The sequence below is a fragment of the Chionomys nivalis genome, chromosome 10, assembly GCF_950005125.1.
Source record: "Chionomys nivalis chromosome 10, mChiNiv1.1, whole genome shotgun sequence".
Classification (NCBI taxonomy): Eukaryota; Metazoa; Chordata; class Mammalia; order Rodentia; family Cricetidae; genus Chionomys; species Chionomys nivalis.
This window is the reverse complement of record NC_080095.1, coordinates 39,674,686-39,688,641: the sequence shown is the minus strand read 5'-3', so window position 1 is coordinate 39,688,641 and position 13,956 is coordinate 39,674,686. Positions and strand designations below refer to the sequence as shown.

General features: G+C 45.0%; 1 protein-coding gene across 1 annotated transcript; it reads left to right on the top strand.

Annotated features, from left to right (window-relative positions):
* The first annotated feature begins 6,367 nt into the window (after positions 1–6,367).
* Eif2b2 (eukaryotic translation initiation factor 2B subunit beta) lies at positions 6,368–13,267 on the top strand. Its single transcript, XM_057782642.1, has 8 exons — positions 6,368–6,586; positions 6,700–6,820; positions 6,976–7,124; positions 8,450–8,613; positions 9,548–9,643; positions 10,214–10,351; positions 11,333–11,399; positions 12,792–13,267. Exons 1-8 carry the CDS (start codon positions 6,424–6,426, stop codon positions 12,947–12,949), a joined length of 1,056 nt encoding a protein of 351 aa, XP_057638625.1. The 5' UTR covers positions 6,368–6,423; the 3' UTR covers positions 12,950–13,267.
* The last annotated feature ends 689 nt before the right edge of the window (positions 13,268–13,956 follow it).

Here is a 13,956-nt window from a genome sequence, read left to right as displayed (position 1 = left end):
AAGTGAACCCTGGCACAGAGTTTGTAGCAATTTTTGGGAGAGATTAACAACAACTATCACAAAAGAAAGAAAAATCAACTTATAAAGAGAGCTAATTGGACCCTTCTCCCGCATTGTACTTGGCACATCAATAACTGGATCCCCTACATTCTATACTGATAAAAATAAATCAGGAAGGGCAGGTTACAAATCAGATGATTTAAGTAAAGTGGAACAAAGCCCTTATTATTCTGTCCAAAGTCAGAATTATATGCTATTCTCATGGTACTAAGGAACTTTAAAGAACATCTCAGCCGGGCGGTGGTGGCGCACACCTTTAATCCCAGCACTCGGGAGGCAGAGGCAGGTGAATCTCTGTGAGTTCGAGACCAGCCTGGTCTACAAGAGCTAGTTCCAGGACAGGCTCCAAAGCCACAGAGAAACCCTGTCTCGAAAAACCAAAAAAAAAAAAAAAAAAAAAGAACATCTCAACATAGTTACCAACTCACAATATGCCAAAAGAGTTGTTTTACGTATTAAAACTGCCAAATTTATAGCAGATTATACAGAATTGACTTCATTATTTATTCAGTTACAAGATATAATCAAGAATAGGAATCACCTCATATACATATCACACATCTGATCCCATATGGGTCTGCCAGGTCCCATAGCACAAGGTAATGCAAAAATTGATAAATTATTGCTTGGAAATGTGCTGAAGACCTCAGAATTTCATAAAAAACATTATGTCAATAGTAAAGGTTTAAATAATGATAAACAGTCCTCAAACATATGTCTCTAAGAAAATTAAATGTTTTTTTGCTCATTATATTGTAAAGCATATTACAGGTATACTGCATAATCCTACAGGTCAAGCAGTTATAGAAAGATCAAACAGAACTCTAAGGACATGCTAAATCAAAAGAAAAGGATGATAAATAACCATAGAAATAGACTGCATAATACTTTAATAACTTTAAATTTTCTAAATGCTAATGAGAAAGGAACAGCAGCTGTAGAGAAACACTGGATAGTAGTAGAAAAAAACTAAAAAATTAAATTAGTCAGTATATGTTAAAGATGTACTGACCTCAGAATGGAAACCAGGACATATGTTTCATTAGAGAAGGGGTTTTGCTTTTGTTTTCACAGAAGAAAAGCTATGGATACCATAAAAATTATTTAGCAGCTTTTCTTAAGGAATATAATTTATAAGATTACTATATATATTTAAACTTTTTGTCATGATATTAATGAACATATAGAGTACTAACTAATTCTAGAAAAAGGTTTCATATACCTTTCTTTACATGATTTTGGCTTTGAGTCTCCATCAGTTTTCTGTGGGGAACCATGAGCCTAATAATGACCTTTGAAGTCTCCAAAAGGAGGATGGGGCCCCACAAGGATGATTTCTCTAGGACTGTAGCACTGCTAAACTGAAAAACACCACCTAAAGATCGGCTTTGGACTACAAACTGCTCAGAGCAGTTTCGAGGTGGCTAGCTGAGACGATCCAGCGTAACAGACTACTCTGAACCCTGCCCTTTCCCATTATGCAGAGACTGGATAACAAATGATACAGTCTCCTCTCCCAGGACTTGACAATTAACCCAATTTTTTCTTTTCAGGATCCCTTAAAGATGCCATCACCCTCAGACAGCACAAAGTAAGTTTAAGAACATAACACCCACATTCCCAAGAGGTGGGGTGGGTGGTTTTGGTCTTTCATTGGGTTATAGATATTTGTCATTGTTTGGGGGATTGGTTACAAGTTGTGTAAAAAGCTAAACAAAGGAAATTCAATTCAAGGTTCTTGCTTTGAGAAGAAAAAAGGAGGATGTGACAGGATAAAAGGGTAGGCAGATTCAATTCTGAAAAGAGAAAAGGGAGAATATAGATGTGATAAGATAAAAAGGGGGATTATTTAGAAAGCAACTACTAGTTTAAAATGTTTTACATTGGATTAGACTTTGGTATATTGTACACAAATTTTGTATACTGATACAAATTTGAAATTAATTTTGCTAAAACATGCTATAAACACATCTACTCTTGTTCAAGTTATTATACCTATACAACTTATTTAACAATGTCATGAAAATTTCTAGTCCTTGAAAATTATTACCAACTGTTTAGGATAATAAGGAAATGCAAGTTAGTAGTTAATCACCTATTATAATAGGACTTGTAGTCATATTAGGAATGTTTTCAAGGTCAGAGACATATTTCAAATAGAAAGGCCATATTCAAACATTTCACAGATCTACAGAATATGGGGATTTAAGATAATTTCATAACATAGGCTCTTTTTTATGACAATGAGACATGCCTTCTCATGGCAGCACCAATCTACTTCAGAAAAGATAATGGGTATTGAAGAAACTCCACATGGAGTTTACTTTCTTTGTGGCAAAAGTAAGCCACTGGGAAAGAAAATGCCCCTGCCTCAACTACTGTCAGTATGCTGTTCTAATTGGAAAGGCAGGACACAAAAGACAGTGACTGCCAAACACTGGCAAGACAAGGAGGGGCAGCCCTTCAGAATATCCTGCTTCACAGAAAAGTCTGTCAGATATGCTAGGTCTGTAGGCCAAAGATGGATTCCCCAATGTTGCAGAGGAACTTTGGGTGACTGTCCAGGCAGCCAGATGTTTCTGTCATTACTCACAATTTTTGGAAGTTGCTTGCTTGTACTTCCTGTTTACTCAGTTAATATTATTTCCTTCTTGGGTCTCTGAGGAGGTTGAAGGGTAGATAACTATAGTTATAGTTTTCCTTGTGTACCAGATGCAGAAAGCAAGTTATGATAGAAAGTAAATTAGGTACAAGACTTTGAACTCACAAAATAGGATAGATATGGAGTATTTTCTCTGAATTCATCAAATGTAAATGGACTAAAGATTGCTGATGTATTTATTACCTGTATATTGTATATAGTTATTGTACTTATTGTCTATAAGTTTTTCTTACATTAGTTATAGCGTTCTTTTTTATTTTAGACAAAAGGGGGGAAATGTGATATATTATTTGTGTTTTAATAAATAAAGCTTGCCTGAAGATCAGAGAGCAAAGCCCACACAAAAGTGATCCCAGCACTAGGGAAGTGGAGACAGGAACAATATGGCTGGGCAGAGAGAGGAATATAAGGGGGAAGAGACAGGAACTTGGTGGCGTGTGTGGTGTGGGCTGTGGAGTCTTCAGGATTTGTGGAGACAGAATCTCGTTCATTTTTGATCTGAGGCCGGGCGGTGGTGGCGCACGCCTTTAATCCCAGCACTCGGGAGGCAGAGGCAGGTGAATCTCTGTGAGTTCGAGACGAGCCTGGTCTACAAGAGCTAGGTCCAGGACAGGCTCCAAAACTACAGAGAAACCCTGTCTCGAAAAAACAAACAAAAACAAAAAAAACAAAAACATTTTTGATCTGAGGTAGAGGTAAGAGTCAGTGGCTTGCTGCTTTGCTTTTATGATCTTCAGGTTGAACCCCAATATCTGTCTCTGTGTCAAGTGCTTTTTCCACTGATGCTTCCTGGCCCCATTATTAAAACACAATATTCCATTGAATATACAATAATGTTCTAAATTAACCTCTTGATTTGCATTTTGTGTGTGGGATGTAGAGAGTAGGCCATGCACATGCCACAATATGCATGTGGATATTAGATGGTCACGTTATGGAATCAGCTCTCTCCTCCGCTTTTATGTGGTCCAGTGACCAACTCAGGTCATCAGGCTTGTTTGGCAAGTGTCTTTGCCAGTTTTGTTTCTTTTCGTGTTATAAATGAGTGGAAAGATTATTGTGAATTATTAATTGTGATCTTTCTGATTATTTGTTTGAGATAAATTCCAGGGCTGAGGAAGTGCCTTGTTTGATAAAGCGCTTGCCTTGCAAGTATAAAGCCCTGAGCTGGCTCTCCAGCACTCTATGAAAGCCAGGCACCACGCGCACCACGGGTGCACCTATGTAATTTCAGGGCTGAGAAAGGGGCGGGCAGTAAGGAGGATCCGGTGAATCCTTGGAGCTCATTGGCCAGCAAGTAACCAGATCAATGAGACATCCAGTCTCAAAAATAAGGTTGTGAGGGACTAAGGGAGATCCCCATTGTCAGCCTCTGGCTTTCACACGCACACACATGCACACACACACGCACACACATGCACACACATCCGCACATGTGCATCTCCATACACATGCCCACTCAAACACAACACACGCGCGCGCGCGCACACACACACACGTAAAAGGAAGGAAAGTTTGTAAACATGCCATGAGGATCAGAGAGAAGGAGTGGACATTGGAAGATCCTTTGTCTTTCAAAATGATCCTGTTGAAAGGTATGTCTAATGCTCTCTGGAAAAAATAGAGGCAAAGTTCCCCACAGCATTGTGACCCTTGTGTCAGTGAAGCAGTTCATGTCTTTAACACAGAAACATAGCCCACAAATTCTCTATAAATACCTACTATCGGGAACTTTGGGCTGAAAATGACAGAAAACTCCATTCAGATCAGACATGGAGCCCAGAGTTGTGGTTTGTGTTTTTAATCCCATGCATGGTATGGGCGAGACACTGGGACAGACGTGTAGCCATGTCTCAGTTAAAGAACACTGGTTGCTCTTTCAGAAGACTGGGGTCTGATTCCCAGCACCCACATGGCAGCTCACAACCATCAAGGGCATCAGGTCCCCATATGCCCTTTCTTAAACTGAGAAATGCTACACACCCGCCACCGTGACTCACTGTGCTGTACAAACATGCACGCAGACAACACACCACCTCCCAATACCATCACACTAAACACTGAGCCTTCAGCAAACGAACTTTTGAGAAACACAGTTGCATATGGTTGCCTATGCAAGCTATCACAATGAGCAAAACACAGGGTAATAAATGTGAAAAACCACGAGCATCACTGGTGAGCAAGAAAATGCCCATTAAAACGATGCGGAAGAATCTTTTTTATATCTACTTGCTATAGCATGTGTTGACAAGCATGTCAAACGTTGCTAGGAGCAGCACACACTCCTTTGACCAGCGTGGAAACTTGATTTATTTGGGAAGGTAAACATTTGTACAACTTGTGATGTTCCAGATATAGTAATGCGAACATATGCACAAGAGTATTTAGAGGCTGAATTTATTTATCCCTTTCCCACAGGCTGGAAACAACCAAGATGTCTCAAGAAAAATGAGTGGCTAGATTTTTGCACAGCACACTGTATAATACTGTGTAGCAGGGCAAGAAAGGGTGAATTTTAGTAATGTTATACTGAATGAAGAAGGCAAGTTGTAAAAATTACATTATGCTTTTACACATCCTGACATAAGTTTTGAGCTTGTTTTCAGATACATTAAAGACAAGCAAATTAAACAATATGCTATTTAGGGATTACAAGTACTTACTCTTTTTAATGTATGCATTAATAATTTGTTGCGGCTTTTTTTGGTTAATGACAGGCTAATTCTTGCACTATCTTTGCATGATTTTGATACTGACATAATCTCTCTGTAAAAAAAATCTGTCTCTTGTAAGGAAAGTCTTAAAAGCTTGGAAGATTCACTTTTGGGGAGTTTATCTTAAGAGATTCTAATTACAGACTTTGGGTTCAGACGATGACCCTGGATTTTAAGCACAGCCTCACCTTTTCCCTAACTGCTTAAACTGAGATTCTCAATGTGCAGAACTGAGGGTAAGAGAACCCATCTCACTGAGTAGCTGTAAGTCATCTTACACACAGCAATCGATACCTAGCAAGCTTGGGTTCAACGGAGCGCTTACTACATTGTATGTACTCCAGAGGTCACCATTTTTGGTGTCCTATTAGCTCTTAGTGACTGCTTCCTAGGCCGGCGATATACAAACAAAACAACAACAAAAGCGCTAGGAATAGATAGGATAGCTTAATGGTGGGGCGCTTACCTAGCACCTCTTAGTTCCTAAATTCAATTCCTTGCACCAAGGGGGCGAAAGAAAGTTAATGTCGGTGGGGAATGGAAGCTATCTGAAAGAGGCACACCACATCACGTCTTGTGACAGCACTTTTCTGGGTGCCCGGAGCCCTTGACGCGCACTCACGGCGTCTACAAAGCAACAGGAGGAAACCCCGACACCGGGTCAGGAAAGAGGAAGGCAACTCCTCCTGGTCGCAGGGCGGGATCACCACTCGCTATTCCCATAGCAACCGGACCGGCTTGCGTCTGTACCGCAGCCCCGATCGGCGCGCAGACTTCCAAGAGGCCGCTTCCAGCCGTCACTTCCCGGCGACACGCCCAGCGCCGCTGTAGCTCGTTTGTGATTGGTCCCAGCAGCAGGGTGGGCGGGCTTACGGAGATCAAACTCAAGCATGCCTCCCTGAACGGAAGTCGACCTCTCTCGCCCCGGAAGTGAAACGCTGTGGTTTGGCAGTCGAGGTTTCAGCAGGTTGGGAGATTGTGGTGAAGATGCCGAGTGCCGCGGCGAAGGGCTCGGAGTTGTCCGGGAGGATAGAGGGCTTCGTGGAGACTCTGAAGCGAGGCGGCGGGCAGCGCAGCTCGGAGGACATGGCTCGGGAGACCCTGGGGCTGCTGCGCCGGCTCATCATGGACCACCGCTGGAGCAACGCGGGTGCGGCAAACCCAGCCTCCCTCTGCTCTGCCTCCTTCCCCTTCTGAAGCTGAGACTCTCCCCCGGTCTCCCGGTTCGCCTGCCCCGCTCATCCTGTCCCTCTTGGGTTGCAGGGGAGCTGATGGAGTTGATCCGCCGAGAAGGCAAGAGGATGACGACCGCGCAGCCCTCCGAGACTACCGTGGGTAACATGGTGAGGAGAGTCCTCAAGATCATCCGGGAGGAGTATGGCAGGTCAGGTTCAGGCCGGGGTGGGGTCTGGGTGGGATCTAGGGCTTTTTATTTTTTTTTAAACACCATGCCCTCTGGAGCTTCTGTTGGGGCTGCTCCGGTTGCTCCCTGATCACCCTTTCCCACACCCACACCCTTGGGTCTTGTTGCCTCCTTAGACTGCACGGGCGCACTGACGAGAGCGATCAGCAGGAGTCCCTGCACAAACTTTTGACATCCGGTGGCCTGAGCGAGGATTTCAGCTTCCATTATGCCCCACTAAAGTCCAACATCGTTGAGGCCATTAATGAGCTGCTAGTGGAGCTGGGTAAGAGATCACCAAGTGGACGAGATAGGTCGCAGGTAGATAAGGAAACAAGCCCCCAGAGATGGTCCATTGACAGAGTCGGGCGAGATTACCAGTCCTCCGGTTTCCAGAGTTTGTTCTCCATCTGGTAACACCAGTACTATAGTAAATAGTAACATCTTTCAGGACAGGCCCGCTCTTTTAAAAGTCGATTGTGATGGAGATTTCTATTAGGGCAGGTCATTTTTAATTTTGAAGCAAATGAACTTGCTGGGGATGAAGCTCGGTGGAAGAGTATCATACTTGAAGCCCTGGGTTTAATTCCCAGCGTTTCAAAAACAGAAGGTGAAGTCCTCAGTAAACTTCATCCTGTCTTTACAAAAAAAAAAAAAAAAAAAAAAAACCTTATTGTGTATGTGTGCTTCGATGGGAAGGGAGCGCATGTGTGCCATGGCTCATGTGGAGGTCAGAGGAGAACTTGGTGGAGTTCTCTCCACCCACCTTTATGTGGAGTCTAGGGATGGAACTCAGGTTTCCAGGGTTGACCAGCAAGCACATTTACCCATTTACCCACTGAGCCACCTTACCCACCCCTCCGTGAATTTACACACACACACCACCTCCATCCTTACTTGCAGATTGTTGTTGTAATCAATTCTTCAAAGATTAAAAAACTAAGTACTGGGGCTGGAAAGATGGCTCATGTAGAGTCCCCAGGTTCAATTCCCAGCATCCACACAGTGGCTAACAGCCACCTGTAACTCCTGTTTCAGAGGCTCTGATGCCCTCTTTTGACCTCTGCAAGGACTGGGCACACACAAGGCAAACAGACATACATACAGGCAGAACATTCATGCAATAAAAATAACTAAAGATAAAAAAATTTTAAAAGGAGGATTTACAAACAAACCAAGTACCATCTGTGCCCCAAACTTCCACTCTCAAGCTCCTCTGCTTTCTTTTGCCCCCACCCCCACCTCCCTAAAGGAGGTGCTGTTGCCACCTTTTGGAGGAAGAGTTCTGTCAAGGGCAGATCTGTTTGCTCTCCAGGTAGCACTTCAGGATTTCCCATCTAGAGCAGCTGCAGGGAGCTAGTGTAGACGGCGAGGCGTGCGGATGAACAGGAGCGCTGCTGGGAGACAGGGCAGGCTGAGGCGTGGAGGTAGAGCACCCTGCAGGAGTGCGGCTTCTCAAAGGTTAGGATGCTCCAGTTTGAGCCTGTGAACCCTGGTGACCAGGTCTGCCGGGTGGGCAGTAGATAAGAAGGGCGGGCCCCTTCTGAAATTACTGTGCCTATCTGGGACAAAGCAGGGCAGTTTCCATTCCCTTGCAAACTGTTCTTGCAGAAGGCACAACGGAGAACATTGCAGCCCAGGCTCTGGAGCATATCCACTCCAATGAGGTGATCATGACCATCGGCTATTCTAGAACAGTGGAGGCCTTCCTTAAAGAGGCAGCCCGGAAGAGGAAGTTCCATGTCATTGTTGCAGAGTGTGCTCCTTTCTGTCAGGTAAGAGGGGTTACTGGAGTTACGTAGAAAAGGTAAAGAGAAGCCGGGCGGTTGTGGTGCATTTCTTTAATCCCAGCACTGGGGAGGCAGAGGCAGGTGGATCTCTGTGAGTTCAAGGACAGCCTGGTCTACAGAACGAGTTCCAGGACAGCCAGAGCTACACAGAGAGACCCTGTCTCGAAAAACAAAAACAGAAAAAGAAAGTAAATCATTCCAGCTCCAGTGTCACACACCTTTATCCTAGCCCTCAGGAGACAGAAGCAAATGGATCTCTGTGAGTTCAAGGACAGCCTGGTCTACAGAATGAGTTCTTCCAGGACAGCCAGGGCTACCTAAAGACCCTGTCTCAAAAGAAAGAACAAGTAAATCAGGCACAGTAGCAAGGTCTTTAGTCCCAGCACTGGGGAGGCAGAAGCAGGCGGCTCTCTGTGACTGTGAGGCCAGTTTAGTCTGGTCTAATTAATGAAGTCTAGGCCAGCCAAGAGCTACATAGTGAGAACCTGTCTAAACAAGCAAAAACCACCAAAAAACAAAGGATTGTTAAGGATTTTCAAGTTGCTATAGATATTTTTAAGTATTAGTTTAAGAAAGCCTAGTGTTGCTGAGTCTCCTAGGAGTCAGTAGGGCATTTATGACCTTGGGGATGGCTGGTGTTTGATTTGATCTCACTCAATCCTTAAGTAAATAATAGGTCTCAAGAAGGAAATGCACAGGATGTCCAGTGTTATAAAACAAGTCGGGAGCCCTCTTGCCAGCTTGGTTGTGTAAGCAGCTGTGTTTCCAGTTTTGCAGCTGCTCTGTTTATTAGCGTCCCTATGGCTTACCAGGCTGTGCACATCACAGACAGATGACAGAGTCTTCCAGTTCCGGTTACATTTGAGAGCTCTCCTCACTTCTTACTCTCTCCAGCATCAGCCTTTCCCTCCTGTTTCAGGGTCATGAAATGGCCATCAATTTGTCCAAAGCAAACATCGAGACAACTGTCATGACCGATGCTGCCATTTTTGCTGTTATGTCAAGAGTCAACAAGGTGGGTGGCACTGAAGTCACTGAGATGAATTCAGAAGTTCTGCTTCTAGAGTACTGATTTCTTCTTGTTGTCTTGTGAGGTCCATGGCGAGAGGAGGTTTCCATCACTCTTCGAAAGTGTGCACTTAGGCACTTATAATCTGTCCGCTGGACTTGTTCCCTCTCACCCACGTCACTGGTCCTCAATAGCCTCTAAGTATGGCTATGGCATTGAGGAGAATGGAGTAGAACTGAGCTATGAGTGTTGGCTGTGGGGGCTTCGCTCTGGGTTCCCACTTATGCTCAGGGTGTGGCCAGGGTGGGTGGGAAATGACAGGCTCTTGGTTTCCTGGGAGGTGCTCCAGATAGATTTCCAAGAAAGATGGGGAAAGAACCGGAGGTGTTGCAGCTTCCCATCCCATGCCATGTTTGGCAAAACTAGAACTTGGTAGTCTCGGCTTGAGCCTAGGAGGCTCCTTTCCCTCTATGGCCTGTGAGCCCTCCAGATGCTAAGGTAGAGGCCTGAACATGCAGCCAAAGGGCATGTTAGAACTCCACTCCAGCATGGCTCATGTCTCCTCTCCTTCCAAAGGTGATCATTGGTACGAAGACTATCCTGGCAAACGGCTCCCTGAGGGCTGTGGCAGGAACTCACACTCTGGCACTGGCAGCAAAACACCACTCCACCCCACTCATCGTGTGTGCGCCCATGTTCAAGCTTTCTCCACAGGTATGCCATTTGTCTCTAGCTGGTCGCCAACAGAGAAGGAAGTCAGTTGTAGGCTTGAACTCTGGCCCTCAGCTTACGCTAGATTTTCTTTTTGATCTGTTCCTTGCTTAATGGTTTGAGCCATGAACAGAATTGGTAGTTTTAACCTATTACCAATAATGTTAGGCTAACACGCGACAGAGAAAGGCCCTTGTGTCCAGTTACCACTCACTACAGTCCGTTGCCTCCAAACACTTCTGAACATGGCAGGTACATTGAAACTAGGATCATAGAATCCATTCAGCGCCTTCCTTTGCAGCCTGAACATCAGCAGTTAAATGAAGAGTCAGTGATAGTGACAGAAACTGTCTGCTTGGGAACAGCCTACTGAGAGGTCTTCATGAAAACATACCACAGTTTAATTTACCATTTATGTAGATTTAGATTTTTAAAATTTGTAAGTGTATGAGGTTTTTGCATGCATGTATTTCTGTGCACCACATGCATGTCTAGTGCCCAGGGAGATCAGAAAAGGGCCTCAGATTCCCTGGAATGGGAATTCGGATGATTTTGAACTGCTGTGTGGGTGCTGGGAATCAAACCCAGGTCCTCTGCAAGAATAGTAAGTGCTCTTAACCACTGGGCCATCTCTCCAGACCCTAACTAACCATGTATGTGTCGGTAGATATTTGAGTTAGGTCTACCTTTTAGTTTCTGAAAATAATGCTAAGCAGTTAGATATAAAACTTCTGTGGTCCATGCATTTCTCTACGTCTTGTCTACATGTCTCTGAGTGGAATTGCTGAATCTCTTTAAAAAATATTTGTATAGCTGGGCAATGATGGTGCACGCCTTTTATCCCAGCTCTTGGAAAGCAGAGGCAGGTAGATCTCTGTGAGTTCGAGGCCAGCCTGGTCTACAAAGCAAGTTCCAGGACAGCCAGGTTATACAGAGAAACCCTGGCTCAAAAAACAAAACAAACAAAATTTTTATTTTTCCTAGTTCCCCAGTGAAGAAGATTCATTTCACAAGTTTGTGGCTCCTGAAGAAGTCCTTCCTTTCACAGAAGGTACAGGGTGTGTGTGTGTGTGTGTGTGTGTGTGTGTGTGTGTGTGTGTGTGTGAGAGAGAGGGGGGGGGGACTTTTAGTTACTTGGTTGTGTGAACCATCTTAAGTTGCTATAAGTAATCATTTTGATGAATTGGCTGCCTAAAGCAGCAAGATCTGAAATCACAACTCACCTCTAGCCTATATGCCCGTTTGCGGGGAGGGGGCCTGCATCTCCGGCCTCTCCTGAGGGCAGTCACTCTGCTCCGTGAGCCCACAGCCTTGTCAGCAGGCCAGTCGGTTGTGTAGCTCCTGTGAGCGCAGAACCCTGCCTGTTGTCCTGACCCTTCTCGGAAGCTGGATAATTCCATCCTTTCATTCAGACAGTTTTTAAAGCCAGGTGTGGCGGCACTCATAATCGCAGCAGGTGGGGGCGTCAGGAGGAGCACCACAAATTCAAGACCATCCTAGTCTTATCTATATAGTGAGTCTAGGGCCAGCCAGAGATACAGGATGAGACACTATCAGAAAACTAAGGAAAAGAAAAGAAATGCCTGTCATGCAGTCACTATCTAAGTCCAGGAAATAAAGTAAGGAGACGCTGGAGCCCTGTTTGCACAGGCTCCTTCCACTGTAGCTGACAGCAAGGAAATGTTGGCTCCCGGCATGCTTTAGGAAGGAAACACAATGAAGCTAGGACTATATCTAAGACTAGTGAAGGATCCCCATGAGGGGACATTGCAGGAGTCCTCACTGAATGGACGCTATCCTGTGAAGATTTGGGAAGCTTTCCAGGGATGGTACAAGGCATGAGATCCAAGTGTGTTTGGCCTGTTGGAGATGGCTGGAGAGTGGTTCAAATTATAGTTAGTGTGGTTGGTGGAGAAAGACTGGGCCTTTAAGGTTGTAATCTTGAATTTAAAAAAAAAAAATTACAATGGGTGTTTTTCCTGCATGTTTATCTGTGCACTACATAAAGTCTGGTGCCCTCAGAGCCGGAAAAGGACATTGGATCCCTTGGAACTGGAGTTACAAGTGGTTGTGAGCTGCCATGTGGTGGCAGAAGTCAACCCCGGGTCCTCTGGAAGAGCAGCTAGTACCCTTAACCAGTGAGCCATTGCTCCAGTCCCAAGTCTGAAATCTATTTCAAGTGCTGTGAAAAGTCAGCCGAGAGCTTGGTTTACTGTTGCTGGAATGTTTTGGTTTGAGACAGCAGCCCTGGCTGTGCTCACACTTGCAGTCTACCTGACTCAACCGTTGGAAAATGTTAAGCATGAGAATCTGGGGTGGGAGTCGTCTCGCCCAGTTTGATTTTGCCACAGCTTTCTGGCATGCCTGCATTATTGAACTTAGACCTTCTGTGCTACTTAGAGTAGGGCCTCAGTTTCATCTCTAGCACGTGATTGTCTTGCAGGGGACATTCTGGAGAAGGTCAGCGTTCACTGTCCCGTGTTTGACTACGTGCCCCCCGAGCTCATTACTCTCTTTATCTCCAACATTGGTGGGAATGCACCATCCTATATATACCGGCTGATGAGCGAGCTCTACCATCCTGATGACCATGTCCTCTGACGCCGCCTGTCCTAAGTGGAACCAGCGTAGACCCAGAGAGAGGAGCTGGAGACATAGCCGTGCTGCTGCAGTGGGGAGTTCCCTGCCTTTCTACTCATCCCCAGTGACGCGAGCCTCCAGGACTGTTCTTACCTGAACAGCAGGGCTTACCTGTTGACTCTGGGGCCACTTTGTGACCACGCTGTTTGTTTCAGGAACTCCAACCTTCTTGGTCTGTGGTGTGTTACACATACCATGACTCTTTGCTGGGTTGCTGTTTGCTCAGAAATGCCTTCTGGACCTTTTCCTAGACTTTTCCAATAAAAGCTACTGGAAACTCCCGGAGTTCGTTTATTGTTCAGAGTTCTGAATGAACTGAAAGAGCAGCCGCGCAGCCCTTTCTGTGTTTGTGAGAGAGGGCTGTGATGAGAGGGCAGCCTCAAACAGAAGTATAAAGAGAAGAGCTCCGTTTCCTCTTGGAGCTCACTGGAAAGGGCTCCGACCTTTTAGTAATCTACAGTAATTGCTTCAAGACTTAAGCATCTTGGAGCTTAAAATACACCATCTTGGGGCCCACTTCTAGATGCTGCATCAGATCTTGAGAGGAAGGGAAGCAGTTCAAAACTTCCCTGTAAGAAGAGGATGAGGGCTCGTTAATCTGGGAGGTCTGGGAGGCAGTTTGGAGCCTACACTTGTAGAATTACTTGAAGAAACACGGGGACTCAAGAACTAGTGCTGTGACGTCACAGCCGTGTTCAGCATGGCAGGAAGGTGAGGTAAATAGGTAAGCTTTCACGGCAATGCTATGTAGACTACAATGCTCAGTGCTATATGGAGGCTTCCTTCTGAAGCAGCTGGATAGCAGTGTGTGGATGAAAAGCATTTCAAAAGGCTGGTTTTCCCAGCCTTTGATTTAGTTCTCAGTATTAAAAAGTCTAGATAGGGGTTGGAGAGATGTTTCAGTGTTTAAAAGAACTGGCTGCTCTTCCAGAAGTTCTGAGTTCAGTTTCCAGTACCCACATGGTGGC